Source organism: Dendropsophus ebraccatus, unplaced genomic scaffold (assembly GCF_027789765.1).
Source record: "Dendropsophus ebraccatus isolate aDenEbr1 unplaced genomic scaffold, aDenEbr1.pat pat_scaffold_585_ctg1, whole genome shotgun sequence".
Classification (NCBI taxonomy): Eukaryota; Metazoa; Chordata; class Amphibia; order Anura; family Hylidae; genus Dendropsophus; species Dendropsophus ebraccatus.
The window spans coordinates 34,609-57,406 of record NW_027210184.1 but is presented as its reverse complement, the minus strand read 5'-3'; the positions used below and the strand labels follow the sequence as shown (position 1 = coordinate 57,406).

Genomic DNA, 22,798 nt, shown 5'->3' with positions numbered 1-22,798 from the left:
GGGGCAGGTGATGGGCAGTGCCCGGTCTCCTCACTGTAGGGATGGTATGGGGCAGGTGATGGGCAGTGCCTGGTCTCCTCCTCACTGTAGGGATGGTATGGGGCAGGTGATGGGCAGTGCCTGGTCTCCTCCTCACTGTAGGGATGGTATGGGGCAGGTGATAGCCATAATATTTTACTATATTTACTATATTTGAGAGCTGGTTCAGAATCTACTAAAATTCTCCATACGTCGTGTTTGGAATAGCATAATAAACTATTTCCTGCATTTCCTATTCTGATTTTTTGATGTGTTCTCTCTCGGAGGCCAGTAATCGCTCTTGGGCTGACGTGATTGACACCCCTGGATCGCACATTGTCGCTCTCTTGCAGCCACGACATCTTGCACAGGCCTGTGAGCTGGAGGAGAGTGACGTTGCTGGCTCCAGGCTTGTCATTCATGTCAGCCCAGGAGCGATTACTAGCTAACAGCCACGTCTTCTTCAGCCTCCACTCCGCTGCCTTGTCTACTCGTTTCTAATTTGCATATGGCGCACACCGTAATCAAAGTTCTTCAGTCAACATTTTAACTACGCTTTGCTAATACACGGATATGGCAGGAATAATATGTACTTGTGTATAACATCGCTTGAACAGTTTTATCGAGTAAAATCAGGTGAAGCTCGGGGTCTCACAGCAAGCTTTATGGGGCTCATGGATGGAGGTGGTTCACAGAGGAGAATTCTCTCCCCTCTTATTCTTCCAATCAAATTTTTTTTATGTTTCTGTGAAGTTAGAAAAGTTTTTCTTAATGATGGGTATGCTCTCAACGAAAAGAATATTGGGTGTGACTGCATTTAACCACATTTTTATCACCCCCTTATGGCACCTGCAAACAGGTCCTGGAAGCTGAGACACGGGAGGTTACTTGGAGGGTCTCATATTAGAAAATGGAAGGTCTGGGGATATTCTTACCCAAACGATGGGATGGGCGCAGCTGAGGGCCCTACACAATAGCTGACCAATTCTCAGATTTCTCGTCCCCTCTGATCATGATGAAGGAGAAATCTAAAAAATGGAGTTACATCCAGTATTTCAGGTTTGGAGTGTGCTTTCACTTTAAGATATAATCTACACCTCCTATAATACGTAGGGCAGGGGTAAGGAGACCTCCACTAAAATGCTTGAGTGCCTGACTCCAGTAATAAACCCCAAATCAATAGGAGACTCAAGCATTACATTAACAGGTGCCCCATGCTTGGCAGAGCGGAGGGTGTCTGGTTCCCATTCAAGTAACCTATTGTATTTTCCAGACAAGTAGAGAAAGGAGCGGCTGCACCTCACAACTATGGCTGACACTAATGCCTCTTGGCTACATTTAAAAACCAACGCCAGGATGTTGGTATATAATTTGATATAAATATGAAACCATATTGCCGCATGTACCACGTGCAGGTCCCCTGGTTCACATGAGTCCCTACACTAACTCACCACTGTGTCAGTCAGCGACCGCCAACCCTGCAAAGCGAGCACCAACAGGGAAGGGAGGCCATAGAACCCCAATGCCACAGGACCAATCCCCAAAGGCCCCACCTGCAGGAGCAATGGTGAGTGATAAGACCATGTTCACACTTGTGTTGCTTGGAGGCAGCTTTCTCCACCGGCGGTGCCTGCTTGGGGATTGGTCCTGTGACAGTGGGGTTGCAGGGCCATTCTATGGCCTCCCTTCCCTGTTTGTGCTCGCTTTGCAGGGTTAGTGGTCACTGACTGACACAGTGGTGAGTTAGTGTAGGGACTCACCAGGGTACCAACATCCTGGCGTTGGTTTTTAAATGTAGCCGAGAGGCATTGGTGTCAGCCGTAGGTCTGATGTGCAGCAGCTCCTTTCTCTCCTTGTCCCTATTGTATTTTCCCCTTTTTGTATATTTCATCCCTTGAAGGGATGTGTAAAGGAAATTCACAAAAATTACAATGAAAAAAAAAATGCAATAGATTTCTGCAAGACACATAAGAACTCAAATGTGTGTGTCAATCATTACATTACTGGAGTTACATACTACAATCGTTTGGCCGTCAGTTATTGAAGGTGTATGGTCTTCTTTATCCGTGTTCCATGAACATACTCGCTAACCTCCACCTGTCTACACGGGAGGTCTGTTCAGGGGGTGTGTTATTATTTTTGGGACTCTTTCTGCTATACGATGTTCATCATTTAAGCAGTTCACGCTAGAGAAAATTCCCTCACCCCGTAAAATGACTCCCTATAAATCAAATCCGATTTTCTTGTTTGATAGATGCGCTGCACGTTGGGTTCAGTCATTTTATCACATTATGCGGCTCAGAGACTTTGGGGTCTATTATTCAATGTTTTAAAACAGAAAAAAAATCTTTAACAGCAAATAGCAGATTAGCTCTAATAATCATTTAGTGATGGGACTTTCAGCGTAACGGGATGTGCTGGTGGTCGGGAGCCTCCTGTATGTAGCCTATGACAAACAACCATCACTTCCGTGCGTTCCCTTTGTTTACTGGAGCGCGGCCCCAGTTCTGCAGTGCGGAGACTGTGATAAATGACGGCTCTCCCCGTAATTCAGTTACCTCAGCTATCTTCTCTTCTTAATTTTTCATTATTCCCACACATGACATCCACAGAAAAAGTTTTGTTTTTTCCTTCCCCAATCTTGTCTTAATATCTGATATGAGAAGGTTATCAGCCGAAACGAACATCCAGTCTAGTGGTCTAAGTCTTCTCATACATACAGGTACACATGGATCTCAGTATAATGACGGACTTTTCCAATGAATATGATCTCAACACATCCTCCATGGAAATAATCTCCTTCATATTATTGACCACATGGTTCATAGAAGGCAACACATTTGAGTGGTCATCGTTTCATTGGCATCCACCAAGACAACAATGTCAGATTGCTGCAAAACTCCCCAACCAGTTATGTGTCAGGCAGATATGTGATGTTCACAGGTGAGATCTGACCAGACACTGGGTCCTCCAACAGAACGGGGTAAAAGTGCTACGCTTGCTGCCCTATATAAAGCCTTTCAGGGGCTACTTTTGGGTAGTCTACCTCTGATAGTTTGGTGACTGTTAGAAATGCCTCTGTGATGCACTCAAAGACATTTTGCCCAGTTGACAGAATTTGAGAGAGGGGGCACATTGGACTGACAGAAGTGGGATGGTCATTTGGATGAGTTGCCACCATCTAGGCCATCTGTTGGAGGTGTCGGGATTAATGGTTTCATGAGGTAACACATAGTGAACAGGATATGGGTGGCCCAGACAGTCCCCAGTAGAGAGGTACTGTAGAGAGGATAGTCTCATCCACCAACAAGCAAGAGCAGCTCCCACTGTGGCAACCATCCAGATCCAGGTGGCACTTTGGTATATCAAAATCCAAAACTCTAGTTATAATAAGTTGCTGATCACGCTCGTTTGTGGCTGTGGATGGCCGAAGATCATGACGTGTAAAAGGATCCTTAGACTAGACAGCCCTAGAATGCACCAGTAGCTCAGGCTGTTTAGAAATCAGGCCCATCTTCAGACTGTCTATTCTATGTTAAACGACCAACATGACCGAAACACAACTTACAATTGCACTCGTTTCCCTGTCCTCCAAATATTGCACTCGTCTCCCCGTCCTCCATATATTGCACACGTCTCCCCGTCCTCCATATATTGCACACGTCTCCCCGTCCTCCATATATTGCACACGTCTCCCCGTCCTCCATATATTGCACACGTCTCCCCGTCCTCCATATATTGCACTCTTCTCCCCGTCCTCCATATATTGCACTCGTCTCCCCGTATTCCATATATTGCTATCAGCTTCTGTCGGCACAACAGACCGGAGAATCTTTACTACATAATTGCACCCCAGCAGTATAACAGCGAACTCTGCAAAAAGCGCAATGCAGAATGGTAGGTAACATAAGGTTTTATGGATAATGACAGGATGGTACAAGTACGGCCATGTTTTATGCCAAACAAAATGTTAAATAAACCTTCTTGGTGTTGGGCTTTAGTCATGCATACGGTCATTTGTGTAAAGTATGATTTAAGCTTTCCAAGCCCCTGGGAGACTATAAAACTCAGACTTCATTAACTCCAATTTGCTCACCACAGGCTAATTAAACAATGATAAAACAGAAAAAAGAATAAGAGTAATAATCCGCTCATTTGTATTTTGCTTCTCTTTCGGTTTATACAGCTATATGCCTGAATATTATTTCAATTAGATTTTAGGGATTGTACTTTAACAGGGCTTTCCGGGACTGATATTGAAGATACAACTCCCATCATCCCTTTCTGATTACCTGAGTAAAGCGGCCATGGTGCGTCTCCGAATTGCACATGCTCTTTATTGGTTAACTAAGCAAGCCACGGGCACAGCCACAACCAAATGTATGGCACTGTGACTGAGTGAACAATGAAGGGGAGGATGAGCACTGCAGCCCCTTCTACCAGCCAAATGTCAAGTAGGCGGAGCTTAGCTACTCAAGTACCACAGCCTGGCACACCTCCTGGCTCGCCCTCACTTCCCAGTCCCATCCTGATTGACATATAGGGCTCTGTACATCCATCATAGAGGAGCTAGGAGGTGAGGGCAAGCCAAGAGATGTGCAGGCTGTGGGGATTGTGTAGCTGAGAAATAAAAAGGCAATTTTGTAGTGTCCCGGTACAGGTGTGCCACTAAGTACTGTATCCTATCTGTCCAGATGTAACTCTGTCAGGTGTGGCACTCTGGGATGCTGGGTGCCTTTCCACACCATCACCACTTGGTGTCTCACTCTCTTCTTTCTGTTGGCACAGAGGTTAGTCCCAGTCACCCCAATATAGGAAAGTTAGTTCTTGGTGTGAGGGGTTTTGCTCAGTTAGTTGGAGTTGAAGAGAGAGAGATACAGTTTTGTCTGTGAGAAAACTATTATGCAGTGCTAAACCCAGAGGTGGGGTAACTGGGCCCAACCTTGCCTATGCCAGGGATTCCTTTAAAAGTCAGGACAATCCAAATCCAGAACTGATCTGCAGTGGAGCAAATAGCATAAGCTGAAGTACTCCATTAAACTTTGCTCTGACTACTTGGGTAATCCTGAAAAGGTTAGCGTCACCCAGTTGTAAAAGCCTGGGACTCGTACTATCAAACCTGACACTCCCTGGACTTGTTTGGCATAAGGCTTCTTCTGTCTTCTAAATCTAACTTGTGAATAAGAGTCTTCTTCTACACAAAGTCATCACAAACCATCCTGGCAGGGTGCTGCACTACTTAGGTCCCCAAGGTCCCCAAGTCAGCCCCCTAGCCAACATAACTCAGCTACACCTTCTTCACTTACTTCACCTATCTCCTGCGCTACAAGCACTGAAAGCCAAACGTTCTGTGTTGTCCTTCAAGGGAAAGGACATTGGACTGGTTCTGATTATTTTTGCTGCATTTCCTGCTGAAAAAACTGTATTGCAGTCTTCAGGTAAAAGTTAGTTGTTTTAGGTGCAGGACTCTGTGCTCATAACCCTTCACACCTGCACCCACACATTGTGCTCCCCTCTTCAAAGCCCAGTGCTTGTATACCCAGGAGTGGCTATCACTACTCCTGGCCACCGTGACAAGGGCCCAAGCAAAACACCACCTAGCTAACAACACCTAGCAACCCCAGGTCATGGCGATTCTTATAAATTTGGCAACCACCATCAGCTCTCCATGTCTGCAGCAGATAGCAGCAAATTTATTATGGGGGGGGTATGTACTCGATCTTAAGATATTTTTAAGTCTCAGTGGTGGGACCTACTTGTGTCCCAACCTGTGGATATTCCTGGTAACATTCATATTATAGCCGTAATATATCGACTTCCTGATCCTGATGTAGATCACCATACCATCCTATAATCTGCTTCCGTACAATTACAGATACTGTAAAGGAAGGAATTACGGAACTTCAGGATAGATCCAAAAGTAGCAAATTTATTGAAGTTCAACAATAAAAAGTGATTCCGTGAGGCTGACGAGACTTGACCGGTTATGATCAAAGCTTCAAAGTAGCTACAACTCAGATCTTAATCGATCGAAACACATCAGCCTCATGGAATCAGTTTGTATTGTGGAACTTCAATGCATCTACTACTTTTTGATCTATCCTTAAGTGCTAGAATTCCTTCCTTTGCATTTTCTATGGTGAGCTTGCACCAGTGCACCGGGTGGGGGGTGATTGGTGGCCAGTGTGGTGAGCTTGCAACGATGCACCAGGCGAAGGGTGATTGACAGCTGGTGTGGTGAGCTTGCACCTGGCGGAGGGTGATTGGCAGCTGGTGTGGTGAGCTTGCACCTGGCGGAGGGTGATTGGCAGCTGGTGTGGTGAGCTTGCACCTGGTGGAGGGTGATTGGCAGCTGGTGTGGTGAGCTTGCACCGGTGCACCTGGCGGAGGGTGATTGGCGGCTGGTGTGGTGAGCTTGCACCGGGTGGAGGGTGATTGGCAGCTGGTGTGGCGAGCTTGCACCGTTGCACTGGGCGGAGGGTGATTGGCAGCTGGTGTGGTGAGCTTGCACTGGTGCACCTGGCGGAGGGTGATTGGCGGCCGGTGTGGTGATCTTGCACCGGTGCACCGGGCAGAGGGTGGTTGGCAACTGGTGTGGTTAGCTTGCACTGGTGCACCCAGCAGGGGGTGATTGGTGGCCGGTGTTGGGAGCTGGATGGCTTTCCTCTATGTAATATAGATGATACAATCTGCTTCTATAAGTGTGGTGCACTTGCACCAGTGTGGTTAGCTTGCACTGGTGCACCCAGCAGGGAGTGATTGGTGGCCGGACTGGGGAGTCGGATGGCTTTCTTCTATGTAATATAGATGATACAATCTGCTTCTATGAGTGTAAAACTTGTGTACACATTTTGTCTGACTCTCAATGTAAAAATAACCAATAATCCTGAGATGATGATTTTCTATGTGGTTTCTATAGGGTCTGTCTGCAGTGTATGAAGGTGAGAACATCATTACCGCACCGGGAGATGAAGGGATGACCTCTCGCACAATGGGAGCAAATAATAGAAGATTGTAGAGACATTATGATGCTTTGCTGTGACCTGAACTCCTGTGGGTTCTCATCGGTTCCCGGTGGATTCTCCGCTGCTATAACAATAACTTTACATCTGCGCTTTATATATAGGCTCAAAGCTGCGCTGAATAATTTATATATTACTAACATTGTGATACCAAAGGCTGAAGGGCTCCCCTGGTAATCTGCCCGGCTGAAAAGAGAGCGCAAAAGAAAGTCTAAGAGAGAATGATGGAAAGGGAACGGTAATAGCTATGCTCTACATCTCCTCTCCACCGAGGGGTTAACCACATCACAAGGAAGGGAATTTGTCATGGTGGGAAACTTAAAGGGATTTATCCACTTCAAACAGTTCTGCAATATACACATGATCGGCTATAAATGCCTAATAGGTGTTCGCCTCACGTCTGGGTCCCCCACCAATTACGGGAGCAGAGGTCCCTGATTCTTCGGAGGGTGCATCCCCCGGATACGAGAAATAACTGCATGGAGGGGAGGATGAGAGTGTGCACAGCTCTACCCATTGAAGTCTCTGGGAGTTAGAAGACAGTCGCACCACCTTGGCTTGTAGAATGAAAGTCACGGCACTTCTGAGATCCCAGAAATATCTGAAATATTCATATGTCAATAGTGAAGTCATAAGCTACATGCAAATGGCGGACAGCTCAGAAGTCTGTACAGTGTGCTGTACTGTGAAACCAGCATTAACCTCTTTACATGGGCAGATCGTTGCAGTGATGCAGAGGTTAACAATATTCTTGGCTTTGAAATTGGTTGCAATGTTGTAGAGATACGATCCAAAAAGTTATATGCAAATTAGTTGGGGTGCACCGGAGTTGCACAGCACCTCCCCTCTCCCGCTCATTAATGACGCAGTTTCATCAATATTCATGATGGCGATATCCACTCCCAGCCCGAATCATCATGAAAATGAATGGAATGATGTCATTGGCTGATGGAAGTGTCCTTAGGTGCTGGGACCAACTCTGGTGCACCGAGCAAGCTCATCTGCATTATAACTTTTAGGGCCCTAAAGAGGATGGTACGGACTAATGCTAGATTCTCCTTAAAATATGTGACCACCAGTTCACTCCTTAGCATGAAGCCTCCCTCAAGAGTGCCATATACACAGTAAGTGATCTCAATTTATATAAATCATTGTTACCTTATGAGCTGACAATAATGTTGCTGAACCCATGGACCGGCCCGTCATCTCAAGTGTATGGGGCCTTTCAGCATGGTGGCGTTTGTTCCTGGAGAGATAAGCCAACTGTCTGGCAGTGGCTTTCTCCTGTCTCCACATTGAGAACACATTTACTCTTAGCCGAGGACATTTCAATAACATATTGTTTCCATTGAAACTTAACATTAATGGGGAAGTCTCACTGAGTGGACCGCTTCCTGAATTCTGTTAGATATGACCGGCCATACAAACGAATGGGAGATTGCCGGATATAAAGATGATCTGAGTCTGGCAGAGTAAGCTGGCTGCTAGAGATGAGCGAACGTTTAAAGTTCAGTTTGACAGATAAGGCTAGGTTCACACTGCGTTTTCAGCATCCGTTTAACGCATCCGTTTTTTGCAAAAAACGCATGAAAAACGGATTGCAAAAAACGGATTCATTTGTGTGCATCCGTTTTTTCCATTGACTTCCATTATAAAAAAAAACGGATCCGTTTTTTTTGACGGACCAAAACGGACAAAAAAATGTTGCTGACCCTATTTTTCTGGACGTTAAAAAAAACGGATCCGTTAAACGGATGCTGAAAACGCAGTGTGAACCTAGCCTAAGACGAACTTTAATGTAAAGTCTGGGTTCGTGCTGAACCAACTTTAAGGAGCTGTTCATTATACTTACATGTCTTACAGGTCCTTCTTCTTCGGTCTGGTCCTGTTGTCTTTCCCAGTGGAAGCCCCCTCCTCCAACCACAGGCTGACTGGGACAGGACAGTATCGCGGCTTGTGATTGGCTGAGCGTGCCCTCACCTGAGAAGTTGACGGGACAGGACCGCAGAGCCACAAGACGACCCCGGGCGAGCACGGACGCTCTTCACAAATATGTCTCAACTTTGAAAAAACTTTGGTTCGGTAGTGAGCCAAACTTTTTGCAAAGTTCGGAACAAATCAGGGTTCAAAAGGCCGCATGGTTCGCTCATCTCTAGTGGCTGCTATTTCTGGTCTGGATTCTAATAGAGGGGAAACAATATGCGGCTCTTGGTATTTAATTGTCTCCATTCCTTACACCGGACGCCTTTCATCCAGTCTATTACCACAGTGAGACCTGGAATATTGGCTTCGAGTATCAGCTCATCGGTTCTACATGTTCCTTCAGTGATCAATCAAGATCAAATGGAGAATGTAAAGACTAGAAGGAAGACCCCCCCACTCCTACAATACCTTCTCATAGTCCATCTAGAGGTGACGCCATATACCTTGCAGACGAACGGATGAGGGAACAGATCTGGCAGCTGGAATATTTGCCGAGAATAAGAGGGATTTGCATTTCAGAGAAATAATAGGGAAGCGAACGCTTTAAGACGTATTTGACTGTAGACGGAGACTTTAGCGGCAGTGCACCCTCCCCAATATGTGACATGTCATTATTCAGTCAGATGGTATTCTCAGCCCATTTATCCCCATTTACAGCGCTCTCGCTTTCTGACAGTCACTGATAGGAGGTTTTCCAGGTAGATGGAGGGATTACGACAGCAGAGGCTGATATAATGGGGCCAATGTATCTGTCTACAAGGGAAATATGAGACAAGAAACATGATGCTCAACGTCTGCACTATATTCATCAATATATATACCCTAAACACCAGAGCACCAATACCCCATCTATTTGCTACAGAAGTACAGTAACTAGGTCGACGTGTGGCAGTATAAAGTAGTATGGGCACTGAATGTGCAGTGGTTTATATCCTCTGTGCTGCCACCTCTGCTGAACCACATGTAAGTGTATGAGAGACGGGTCACATGACCCCCCTACAAAGGATTCTAATAGAAGCTACAAGAAGGTTCTATAACATCAGTACCCAAGTCCAATTCTCTCTCCCTAGACAGATTCTGACACGGACAGAGGTGGCAGCAGAGATCACTGTGTCAGACTGGAGAGAATACACCACTTCCTGCAGGACATGCAGCAGCTGATAAGTACTGGAAGACTGGAGATTATTTTAATAGAAGTAAATAACAAATCTATATCACTTTCTGATACCAGTTGATCAGATTTTTTTGTGCCAGAGTACCCCCTTTAATAATGTGGTAGCTATAACACATGAACGGGGCTCCCAGCAGGAAAGAAGAATCAGTAACCTGCTAAACCTACAAGCCCAAAGCCGTTACCTACAGGCGTCCGTGGCTTTATTTACACTCTAATTCCTGTTCCACGCCACCAGAAGGAAAATGAAACGTTCCGTAGTGCGGAGTGAAATCAATAGTCTGTCCGTGTAATGTATGGACGTGCAGGGAGAGATGCTCCATGTCGTTGTTCTCAGTTCCGGCTAATTGATGAAGATCTCGAACAACTCCTCTCTATTAACTCCCAGCGCCCTAATAGAGTCGCCGAGATGAGTTTTCAAGACCAGACAATCCCTTTAACATTTTTGAAAAATGAAACACAAAAATCAATCTATCAGCCGCTGATAAGAAAGAACAAATACATCAGGAAAATCTCCGGATCTTTCCATAACACTGAAAACCAATGGAAACTGATGCGGGAACAGACGATGCAAGGGGCGAACTCCATCCAGCTGCTGCCGAGCATAAAAAGCTAGAGATGGTGCTGCTCTCCGGCTATTAATCCTCTCATATCACTCGGATGTTACTTGTGTGAAGGAAGTGCCGCTCCACGTACTTGTGTTCTCAGACGCTAATGCACAATGGACTTAGTTTATGAAGACTTAAAGGGGTATTCCGCTCAGGTAAAATATATATTGAATCATCCCCCCTCCTATAGACTAAGAATTCATTCCATACATATAATTACCTTTTCAGTCTCCTTACCCCAGTTCTCAGCTGCTGTTTTCTGCTGAAAACTCAAAAATCTATGTGTGAGCTTTTTTCTCTCTGTCTCCCCCTCCTCCCTTCTGATACGGCTGATGTAAACAAGTCCTTGGCCAGCTGTTTCTGCACTCTGTAATGCTGGGTGGGTTAATCACAGTAAAGTCACCAGCAACTTGATCTCTGCCAACATTACAAAGAAGCTGCAATGTTGCAGATACAGCCAGCCAAGGACTTGTTTACATCAGCCATCTCAGAAGGGAGGGGGGAGACGGAGAGAAAGGCTCACACACAGTATTCTGTGTCTTTAGCATAAAGCAGCTCAGAACTGGGGGAAAGAGACTAAAAAGGTAATGACATGTATGGAACGAATTGTTAGTCTACAGGAGGGGGGATGATTCAACATTTATTTTACTGGAGCGGAATACTTCTTTAACAGGGTATTCCTATCTGGGCTTCTTATCCGCTATCCTATGGACTGGAGATAACAAGCTGATTGCTGGGGGTCCTATCATATGGACATCCACTGACCCTGAGAATGGGGACACAGTGAAGGGAGCATCTGTATCGCCATAGAGAATAACACGCTCAGAGGGGAATCCAACCTCCTGACAAGTTTGTGTCTAACCTGGAAATCCCCTTCGCTTATCCCCCACTAAGGAATTCTGGGTTATGAGAGGGGAATTCCCTGACTTCCAGACAATCCATTGAATCAAATGGACAATGTGTAATGCTCAAATGGATTGTCCAGGATAAATTCATAATCAGCCATGCTGACGACATGACAGTTATGTATACTTACCTGTCCTGCTCCTGTGCAGCTGCTGGATCCTGGGCCGCCTGCTCTCTGCTGCAGTCAGCAACATCCGATGACTTACAGCTCCCACCTGAAATGGCCGCTCAGCATAGACACTATTGTAACACTGACAGCAAGAGAGGGCAGTCCAGGATCTGGCAGCTGCACTGGAGCAGGACAGGTAAGTATACATCACTGCCATGTGCCCCGGAGCTCCAGCAGCATCCTTTATCCCGTACAACCCCTTTAATTTTCCCAGTGGTGGTGCTGCAGGAAAATTACCAACCTATCCCCAGGTTTCCTCGCGATCACTTGGGAACACTGTGTGATCAGCTACCGTGTCAAGTATCCTTCTAACATGTAGGGGTTATCAAAGACAGAGAACCCCTTTAATTCCCACCCCACAGTAATCCCCTTATAAATGACGCAGTAGATTTTTCTACACCCCCTAATACTGAAACCTAACATGTAGGTACAGTAAGTGGTGTTAGTTACCATACAAGGAAGGTTCCAGACAAAACCGAAAACTGCAAAGAACTTTCTTTGAGTGTTAGTGGCCCCTCCAGCAGATCCTGGAACACGGCGCCCTCCAGCAGGTAACCCTTTACCTACTCTATCCTTTTGTTGCATCCTTCTTGCACTACCCTAGGGGGCGCCATCTTTGGCCGCCTTTCAGCTGTGCAGGGAACACAGATCAGGTTTGGGTTTATCCTTCTCTTCCAGTATGCTGTTAGTTGGATAATGCTGTGGGAATGAAGTGGGTCTCTCTGCGTGAGAGCGTCTCCTACTGTAGGTGTCCTCCTTTCATCCCCCCCGCCCCCCGCTAGGCCTTTCAGAAGTGGTTCGGAGCCTCTGATGCCGGATGGAGATGTGTTTGCAGCACTGACACGCCGAGCGCACTATAATAACCTCGCACTTCTGTGGATATTGAAGACTTGTCAGATTAGAATAATAATTCCCATTTGTTTTTGTGCAGACGTTACTTTGTTACATTCTGGCAGTGGTTTCTTCATCTGCAGCTTTTTTATTGTTACTTATGTTGATTACAATTGAATGAACGGCAGATTCTTGGCAGAAGTCTCCGGAATTTTCCTGCACTCATTTAGGAAGAATAAGAATCAGTTCGCTCATCTTCTTTCTCGTAGTTTTTCTTTACATTTTTTTTCCAGAATTGGAGACAAAACCGTCTCGTTTTGTGAACTCAATAAAGAAATAAACTTCACCCTGGGAACATGTCAAACTTGAGATTACTCTTAATTCCTTAAAGGGGTTATCCAGCATGGGGGCACTTTTTGGGGGGGACCGGGGACGAGGGGGCTGAAATAAAAAACGTCCACTCACCTCCCCGGTTCCAGCGGCGGGTCACTCATCGCGGCGCTCAGGTCCCGGTTCCCGGCCGCTTCCTGGTGTCTGACGCCGCCCGAGACGCTACGTCTCAGGACCGCTCAGCCAGTCAGTAAAGGAGGCGGGATCCGAGGGGACTTCAAACGGATCCCGCCTCCTTCACTGAGTGGCTGAGCGGCCCTGAGACGTAGCATCTCGGGCGGCGTCAGACACCAGGAAGCGGCCGGGGACCGGAGCGCCGCGATGAGTGACCCGCCGCTGGAACTGGGGAGGTGAGTGGACGTCTTTTATTTCAGCCCCCTCCTCCCCGGGCCCCCCCAAAAAGTGCCCCTACGCTGGATAACCCCTTTAAAGGAGACGTCCCACGGAAGTACAAAAACTGCAGGCCGGCAGGTGGGGCAGGAAAATAATAAACGACTGAACTCACCCGTCTTCGCACGGCCGATGTGCCGCTCCCAGGTCCCGTTTACATTGCTGCAATGTCACATCCTCAGCTGAGTGATTGCCCATCCAGCCAATCAGTGACTTGGGCGGGACACCACGGCAATCACTGACTGGCTGAGCGGGCAATCACTTAGCCGGGCCATGACGTATCTGGTCTTTTGCTGGAGGTGACAACCGGGTGATGTGAATGGGACCCAACAGTGGCGCATCAGCGGCATGGGGACGGGTGAGTTTAGTTTGTTTATTATTTTCCTGCCCTCACCAGCCTGCCTGCAGATTTTGTACTTCTGTGGGATTTCTTTAAAGGGAACCTGTCATTTATTCATGCTGCCTGACCCCCAGTCATCGGGCCGTCCTCTGCCCTATACTCAAGCAGGGAGAAATCTATCCCCCAAGGCTGACTAAGCAAGCAGAAGCTGCAAGGACTTCCCCAATGACTGCATGGAAATGATGACAAGTTCCCTTTAAAAAGGTTGTCCAACCAAATAAAATCTTAGTGATCTGGCCAGCTAACAATTGGTTCTGAACCAGCCACTAAACTACATATTATATGGCCTAGTTTTGTAACTTAAATGGCAATGTGATGAGATAAAGGGTTAAACTAATGGAAGCCAACACATTACTCTATGCACCTCACAGAAACGGAGCTCCGGGCCGTACATTGTATCCGACATCTGGCTGGAAAGGACATTTATGAGCCACTAGAGTCACCACTAGAGGGAGCTAAGGTGCTAACTACATACAGTATAAGGGTAGCTTCATACACACCGTATCGCAGCAGATTTTCTGCTGCAGATCCGCAGCAGATTTGATCTACGTAACTGAACACAGCATCAAATCTGCACCATCAAATCTGCTGCAGATCTGCTGTGGATCCTGTACGTGTGAACGCACCCTAATAGTATCCACTGCTCTCTCTAGTGTTGACTGTACACAACGTGGTGATAAACTTTAAGGATCGGAGCCCCATCCGCACTCTCCCGTACATAGACAGGTGCCTATTAGTCCCCGGGCATCACAGAATTGACCCACAGTTCTCGGAAACGTAACGTGCTGATAAATCTGGGATTTTCATTTCTTTTACAATTTTCAGGCAGTATCTGATAATGATTTTTTTCTTACCTTCGGAACAATCCTGCCCACTGTACCCCTCCTCGCACTCACAGACCCCATCCTGGCATTGCCCTCGCCCACTGCAGGCATTCACACACCACATGCGTCCGCAGTCCTCTCCGGCATAACCATCTTGGCATACGCAGGTCCCATTGGCACAACGTCCTTTTCCCAAACAGTCACCTGGGCAGCGGAGCTCTGTACAGCCGATACCGGTGTATGGTTCTTGGCAGACACATTGCCCATCCTGGCAGTGCCCATGGGGGCTGCATTCCTCGGGGCATAACAGATCTGTGCACCACTCCCCGGTGTAGTCGGGCTCACACACACAGATGCCCTCTATGCAGGTGCCTCTTCCGGAGCAGCCCAGCGGGCACAGAGGTTCCGAACAGTTTTCACCGCCCCAACCTTGGCTGCAAACACAAGTGTCCAGACTGAAGTTTCCATGTCCGCTGCACGGAGGAGCAAACTCTGTCAGACCTGTGAGACGGGAAAGGAGAATCCTATTAGTTCCAGAACTGTATAAACCATCCTCAATATTCTATACAGTGGAATATATATATATATATATATATATATATATATATATATATATATATATATATATATATATATGACCCTTAATAAAGCGCCCCCCCATATTACAGTACTGGGTCGTACCACGCAGGGCAGGAGGACCCCCTTTTCATGGTGACCCTTCCTCACCCTGAGGCCTTCAGACTGACCAGGACTGAGTCCATTTCGGAGATCTGTACCGGCCTCATGCGTCCTTCATGGTTATATGGTCCATAAGTCTCTCACACTCCTGGCTTTAGTCAGTGTCCTGCACACTGTATACCAGGGACCTCCTGCTTTGTATACACCGCTCTCCACTCTGACTCTGCATTACATCTGTGGGTCAGTATGTCTCCAGCATCAGGCGGTGCACAGAAAAAAGTAACTGAACCCGGAGTCAATCTATCAGCAGCCATTTGACCAGATTAATTTTCTTACACGTCTTAAGTCGCCCTATTGCATTGCATTGGTTTATCTGCGATCATCTAGTATGGTCTACCTATAGCAGACTGTAAGGGTATATTCACACGGGCGGGCAGGTCCTGGCAGTTCCCACACACTACATACTTGCTGCGGTCTAAACGACCGCAGCGAGTATGTAATTCTGCCGCCCTTAACCCCTTCTGCTCCCCCGCTGTAAGCATACGGGGCCAATCAGTGGCTGCGGCTGGGCAACACACTAATTGGCCGGACGGGAGAGCAGGACGCCGGACCCGTGCAGCAAGGACAGGTAAAGTATGCTTACAGCGGGGGAGCCGGGCGGGAGCAGAAGGGGTTAAGGGCGGTATAATTACATACTTGCTGCGGTCTAAACGACCGCAGCGAGTATGTAGTGTATGGGAACTGCCAGGACCTGCCGGGCTCGCAGCGAGAATCTCGCTGCGAGCCCGCCCGTGTGAATATACCCTAAGGGTATGTTCACGCTGAGCAAATATGGCGGAATTCAGCGGCGGAGCTCTCCACCACAGAATCCCCCCCCCTTCTCTGTCTCTCCTGCTATCTCTGTATATCTCCCCCTTCTCTGTCTCTCCTGCTATCTCTGTATATATCCCCTTCTCTGTCTCTCCTGCTATCTCTGTATATCTCCCCCCTTCTCGGTCTCTCCTGCTATCTCTGTATATCTCCCCTTCTCTGTCTCTCCTGCTATCTCTGTATATCTCCCCTTCTCTGTCTCTCCTGCTATCACTGTATATCTCCCCCCCTTCTCTGTCTCTCCTGCTATCTCTGTATATCTCCCCCCTTCTCTGTCTCTCCTGCTATCTCTGTATATCTCCCCCTTCTGTGTCTCTCCTGCTATCTCTGCATATCTCCCCCTTCTCTGTCTCTCCTGCTATCTCTGTATATCCCTTCCTTCTCTGTCTCTCCTGCTTTCTCTGTATATCTCCCCCTTCTCTGTCTCTCCTGCTATCTCTGTATATCTCCCCCCTTCTCTGTCTCTCCTGCTATCTCTGTATATCTCCCCCTTCTCTGTCTCTCCTGCTATCACTGTATATCTCCCCCTTCTCTGTCTCTCCTGCTATCACTGTATATCTCCCCCTTCTCTGTCTCTCATACTATCTCTGTATATCTCCCTTCTCTGTCTCTACTATCTCTGTATATCTCCCTTCTCTGTCTCTCCTGCTATCTCTGTATACCTTCCCCCTTCTGTCTCTCCTGCTATCTCTGTATACCTTCCCCCTTCTCTGTATCTCCTGCTATCTCTGTATATCTCCCCCTTCTCTGTCTCTCCTGCTATCTCTGTATATCTCCCCCTTCTCTGTCTCTCCTGCTATCTCTGTATATCTCCCCCTTCTCTGTCTCTCCTGCTATCTCTGTATATCTCCTCCTTCTCTGTCTCTCCTGCTATCTCTGTATACCTCCCCCTCTCTGTCTCTCCTGCTATCTCTGTATATCTCCCCCTTCTCTGTCTCTCCTGCTATCTCTGTATATCTCCCCCCTTCTCTGTCTCTCCTGCTATCTCTGTATATGTCCCCTTCTCTGTCTCTCCTGCTATGTCTGTATATCTCCCCCCCCTTCTCGGTCTCTTCTGCTATCTCTGTATATCTCCCCTTCTCTGTCTCTCCTGCTATCTCTGTATACCTCCCCCTTCTTTGTCTCTCCTGCTATCTCTGTATATCTCTCCCCCCTCTCTGTCTCTCCTGCTATCTCTTTATATCTCCCCCTTCTTTGTCTCTCCTGCTATCTCTGTATATCTCTCCCCCTTCTCTGTCTCTCCTGCTATCTCTGTATATCTCTCCCCTTCTCTGTCTCTCCTGCTATCTCTGTATATCTCCCCCTTCTCTGTCTCTCCTGCTATCTCTGTATATCCCTTTCTTCTCTGTCTCTCCTGCTATCTCTGTATCTCTCCCTTCTCTGTCTCTCCTGCTATCTCTGTATATATCCCCCTTCTCTGTCTCTCCTGCTATCTCTGTATACCTCCCCCCTCTCTGTCTCTCCTGCTATCTCTGTATACCTCCCCCTTCTCTGTCTCTCCTGCTATCTCTGTATACCTCCCCCCTCTCTGTCTCTCCTGCTATCTCTGTATATCTCCCCCTTCTCTGTCTCTCCTGCTATCTCTGTATATCTCCCCCCTTCTCTGTCTCTCCTGCTATCTCTGTATACCTCCCCCCTTCTCTGTCTCTCCTGCTATCTCTGTATATCTCTGTATACCTCCCCCTCTGTGCAGGAATAACATATACACTTCTGCCCCTCAGTCACACATACAGGCACCCAGCTTTCCCAGGTGGCAGAGTTGTATATAACAGTCAGTAATAGACAGATAGATGTGAGGTAATCCCATATAGGTAAGTACCTGCCTGTGTGAGGAAACAGCCGTATATTGTAGCTGGGAAGGTGCACGGCCATTACTGGCATCCATATAGGAGAGATTCCCTCAGCATGGTCATGTGATCAGTATCCCAGACTGCCTGCTTATTGGCCAGCAAGCACCATGTGACTAACAGGCCAATCAGAAGTGACAGGACAACTGATGCACATTAGCCATGAGGAAGGGGGATGGTTTACAGGCCAGGACAGAGGATCCCCAGCCCAGAGCAGAGACTGCACACTGACAGGCCGACACAAAATGGCCGCACACTGACAGGCTTACACAACATGGCTGCACACTGACAGGCCGACACAAAATGGCCGCACACTGACAGGCTTACACAACATGGCTGCACACTGACAGGCTGATTCAAAATGGCCGCACACTGACAGGCTGATTCAAAATGGCCGCACACTGACAGGCTGACACAAAATGGCGTCTCACTGACAGGCTGACACAAAATGGCTGCACACTGACAGGCTGACACAAAATGGCCGCACACTGACAGGCTGACACAAAATGGCGGCTCACTGACAGGCTGACACAACATGGCTGCACACTGACAGGCTGACACAAAATGGCAGCTCACTGACAGGCTGACACAAAATGGCTGCACACTGACAGGCTGACACAAAATGGCCGCACACTGACAGGCTGACACAAAATGGCGGCTCACTGACAGGCTGACACAACATGGCTGCACACTGACAGGCTGACACAAAATGGCGGCAGCTAGAGATAAGAGTGGACACAAAATGGTGGCAGCTAGAGATAAGAGGGGACACAAAATGGTGGCAGCTGGAGATAAGGGGGGACACAAAATGGTGGCAGCTGGAGATAAGGGGGGACACAAAATGGTGGCAGCTGGAGATAAGAGGGGACACAAAATGGCGGCAGCTAGAGATAAGGGGGGACACAAAATGGCGGCAGCTAGAGATAAGGGGGGACACAAAATGGTGGCAGCTAGAGATAAGGGGGGTCAACAGTAATAGAAAAAATAGAAACTACATAACTTCCTGGGCAGCAGCTGAGAGCAGAAAAGTGGCTGAAAGCAGCAGAAGAGATGAAGCCTCCCTATGTGAGTGATGTGTATGCTGGGGAAAGGAAGAGACGTGGGGGGAAATGACCACTAGTCCTGCGTCATAAGTCTATAAACACATGGACACATACTCAATTTATTGGAGATTTATTGCACAGTCTTACAGTAACAGTCTCTTTTGTTGGCCATAGCAACAAATCCCTCCCCCCCCCCATAGCAACCAATCATAGCTTAGCTTTCACATATGAACTAGATTTGCATTTCCAGGGAAATACACAGTGCTTGAAAAGAGCGCCCCTTTACCAGTGACTTGGGTCCCTTTACCAGTGACTTGGGTCCCTTTACCAGTGACTTGGGTCCCTTTAAGAGCAACTTTGGTCCTTTTAAGAGCGACTTGGGTCCCTTAAAGAGCGACTTGGGTCCCGTCCCTTTAGGAGCGACATGGGTCCCGTCCCTTTAAGAGCGAAATGGGTCCCATTCCTTTAAGAGCAACTTGGGTCCCATTCCTTTAAGAGCGACCTGGGTCCTTTTAAGAGCGACTTGAGTCCCGTCCCTCTAAGAGCGACATGAGTCCCATCCCTTTAAGAGCGACATGGGCCCCGTCCCTTTAAGAGCGACTTGGGTCCCGTCCCTTTAAGAGCGTCTTGGTCTCGTCCCTTTAAGAGCGACATGGGTCCCGTCCCTTTAAGAGCTAAATGGGTCCCATTCCTTTACGGGTCCCTTTAAGAGCGACTTGGGTCCCTTTAAGAGCAACTTGGGTCCCTTTTAGGAGCGACATGGGTCCCTTTAAGAGCGACTTTACTGAACTGTCATTTGTTGCTACGACCAACTTACCCAGAAGGGAAGGGAAGCCACAAGACCTTCCTTGATGTCACAATCACCTGATTAGTCACATGACGGGTAGGAGTATTCACTCCAGATACTGTGTAGGTAGAATCACTCTATAAAAATTAGTGTCTGTGTGTATATTTATATGCGTCTGTATGTATCAGAGGTGTGTGTCTGTATGTAGCAGAGAGCTGTATGTAGTGTATGGTGATGTAGCAGAAGCGTGTATGAATGTATATTGATGTATTAGCACTGTGTGTGTGTGTGTCTGTGGGTATGTTTATTAGCAGAGCTGTGTGTGTGTCTTTGTATGTAGCAGAGCTGTATGTGTACATTAATGTAGCAGAGTGGTTATGATGCAGCAGGGCAGTGTGTGTAGTTGTGCATGCTGCAGAGCTCTTCACTGCCTTAGACCACCAGGGAAGTTTAATTAGCATTAAACATTTTTTCCAGTTTTCAGAGGTGCGTCTTATAGCCAGGTTCAGCTTATAGTCGGTGTGTATTATAGTCAGGTGCGTCTTATTCTGCGTTTACACGGAGCGATAATTCGCCCGATCGTACGATTAACGATTTTGAAGTAACAATTGTTTTTTATAATGATCAGCGTTTAGACGGAACGATATATCGTATGGAAAAATTGTTTTGCAATCGCTTAAGCCTATCTCGCACATAGGTTAAATCGGTGAACGACTGTTTACACGGAAAGATCTGCGAATTTTTTGCGAACGACCAACAACGATTTGAGAACATGTTCAAAGATCAAAATGAACGATTTCTCGCTCGTCGCTTGATCGTTTGCTGCGTTTACACATACGATCAAATTCTATCGTTATCGTGCAAATTCGCAGGATAATCGTTCCGTGTAAACGCAGCATAACAGTCAGGTGTGTCTTTATAGTCAGGTGTGTTTTATAGTCAGGTGCGTCTTATGGTGCATTTACACAGAGAGATTTATCTGACAGATTTTTTAAGCCAAAGACAGGAATGGATTTGAAAAGAGGAGAAATCTCAGTCTTTTCTTTATGACCTGTTACCTGTTTATAGTCTGTTCCTGGATTTGGCTTAAAAATCTGTCAGATAAATCTCTCTGTGTGAATTCACCAATAGGGTATAAACCCACACACCGTATACGCAGCGTATTTACTGCTGTGATACGCAGCAAATACGCAGCAAACACGCAGCAAATACGCAGCAGATTAGATCTAAATAACTGAACACAGCATCAAATCTGTACCAACAAATCTGCTGCGTATTTGTTGCGTATCTGCTGCGTATACGGTGTGTGGGTTTGTACCCTTATAGTCAGGTGCGTTTTATAGTCAGGTGCATCTTCTAAAATGAAAAATCTGGTATATGATCTGCTGGTAACTTATTGCTGCCAGATCCTGCAGGACACCCTCGGCGGTCTAATGCATTGGAGGCATGAGGGGCACCTATAGTATTCAATATTAGGCAGGTGATATTAATGCTATGGTTATACATATATATATATAAATGGATACACCAGCAGCACTCGGTTTAATGAAGTTCAAACGTGAATTTATTCCATATAAAAGGTGCGACGTTTCAACCGCCTCTCGCAGTCTTTTTCAAGCATGATGCGGTTGAAACTTCGCACCTTTTATATGGAATAAATTTACGTTTGAACTTCATTGAACCGAGTGCTGCTGGTGTATCCATTTATATTATTGTGGACCCGAGTCCAAGGTCCCACCTGCCGACACCACCAATTTATGCAGTAGTGCTGCTCTCATCCTTAAGTATAATATATAGTGTATTATCGTCCTGCTGTCTGCTTCTTGTTTGCTGATCACCATTGTGGCCCTCAGGGTATTATAATAATTGGCGGTAATGCCTCTTCTTTTCATACATCTGTGACATCTTAATCAGCGGCCTCCCGTCCCATCATTTCCTCGGCTTTGCCCTTTCATCACCTTCTGCATTGATTTCTCTCTCTCTTCGTGATGCTTCATCCTCTTCTCTCTGCCTGGGATGTTCATCAATACATCCGACTGTTACTTCCTCCGCTACTTAACAACGCACTTTTCTCACTGACCGTCGCATCGACCTGACAACCTTTAGCTCGGGCTGCGCGGAGAGCGATGCGTAATGAGATTGCGGAGGCTCCATTCCTCATAAAGACTTGTCAGATAAGTATTAATTAGCTGCTGCTATATTTCCTCTCGCTGTTACCTCGCAGAGCTCTCCTGGGTCTTCTCCCAGCTGTTTTTTTTTACACGTTTGTTGCCTCTTGATGTAAATTTAGCTTCCAGTCTCTCCTGCACATCCATCACGTTTCTTTGGAGACTTACGTGGTCTGGTAACTTGTTTCTAAGAGCAGCGCTTGACCCAATGTTCTTCCTCCATCCTCCCAAACCTCCAATATTTACCCTGACAAAGGTTACTTTCTCCAAGTACAGAGTGTTGTCTCACCTCCTAATGGTGGAAGAACAGAGACAAATGAAGTCGGGAATATGTAACTTATTGTAAGCCGCATTCATAGGGAGTCAAGCAGCTGTGTCCAACCTGTTGCCATCCAGCTGCCAACCTGCTGAGAGTTGTAGTTCCAAAACAGCTGGAGCATCACAGATCACTGAAGTAGAGACTCTGCTTTACTTTTATGCTGAAATGCAGTTTTGCAGCAACTAAAAAAAAATAAGTGCCCTTTGTGATGGGATTTTGCTGGAGTTTTGCAGGGTAAAGGAAACGTCTCTCAGCCAAATGCAAAGATTTAGCATCAATTCCCTGAGTCACCGGGATAAACAATAAAATTCCCTGAAGAGTCGAGAAGGTCATAGAATTCAATGGGAAAATTTACCCAATATTAAGGTTAAATC

General features: G+C 46.8%; 1 protein-coding gene across 1 annotated transcript in view; it reads right to left on the bottom strand.

Moving 5' to 3' along the window:
* LOC138777649 (tenascin-R-like) overlaps positions 1 to 22,798 on the bottom strand; it is an 83,813-nt gene that overhangs the window by 37,238 nt on the left and 23,777 nt on the right. The window contains exon 3 of the mRNA XM_069956314.1: positions 14,743 to 15,213. Coding sequence (XP_069812415.1) covers positions 14,743 to 15,213 — 471 coding nt within the window. The remainder of the gene's footprint in view (positions 1 to 14,742; positions 15,214 to 22,798) is intronic.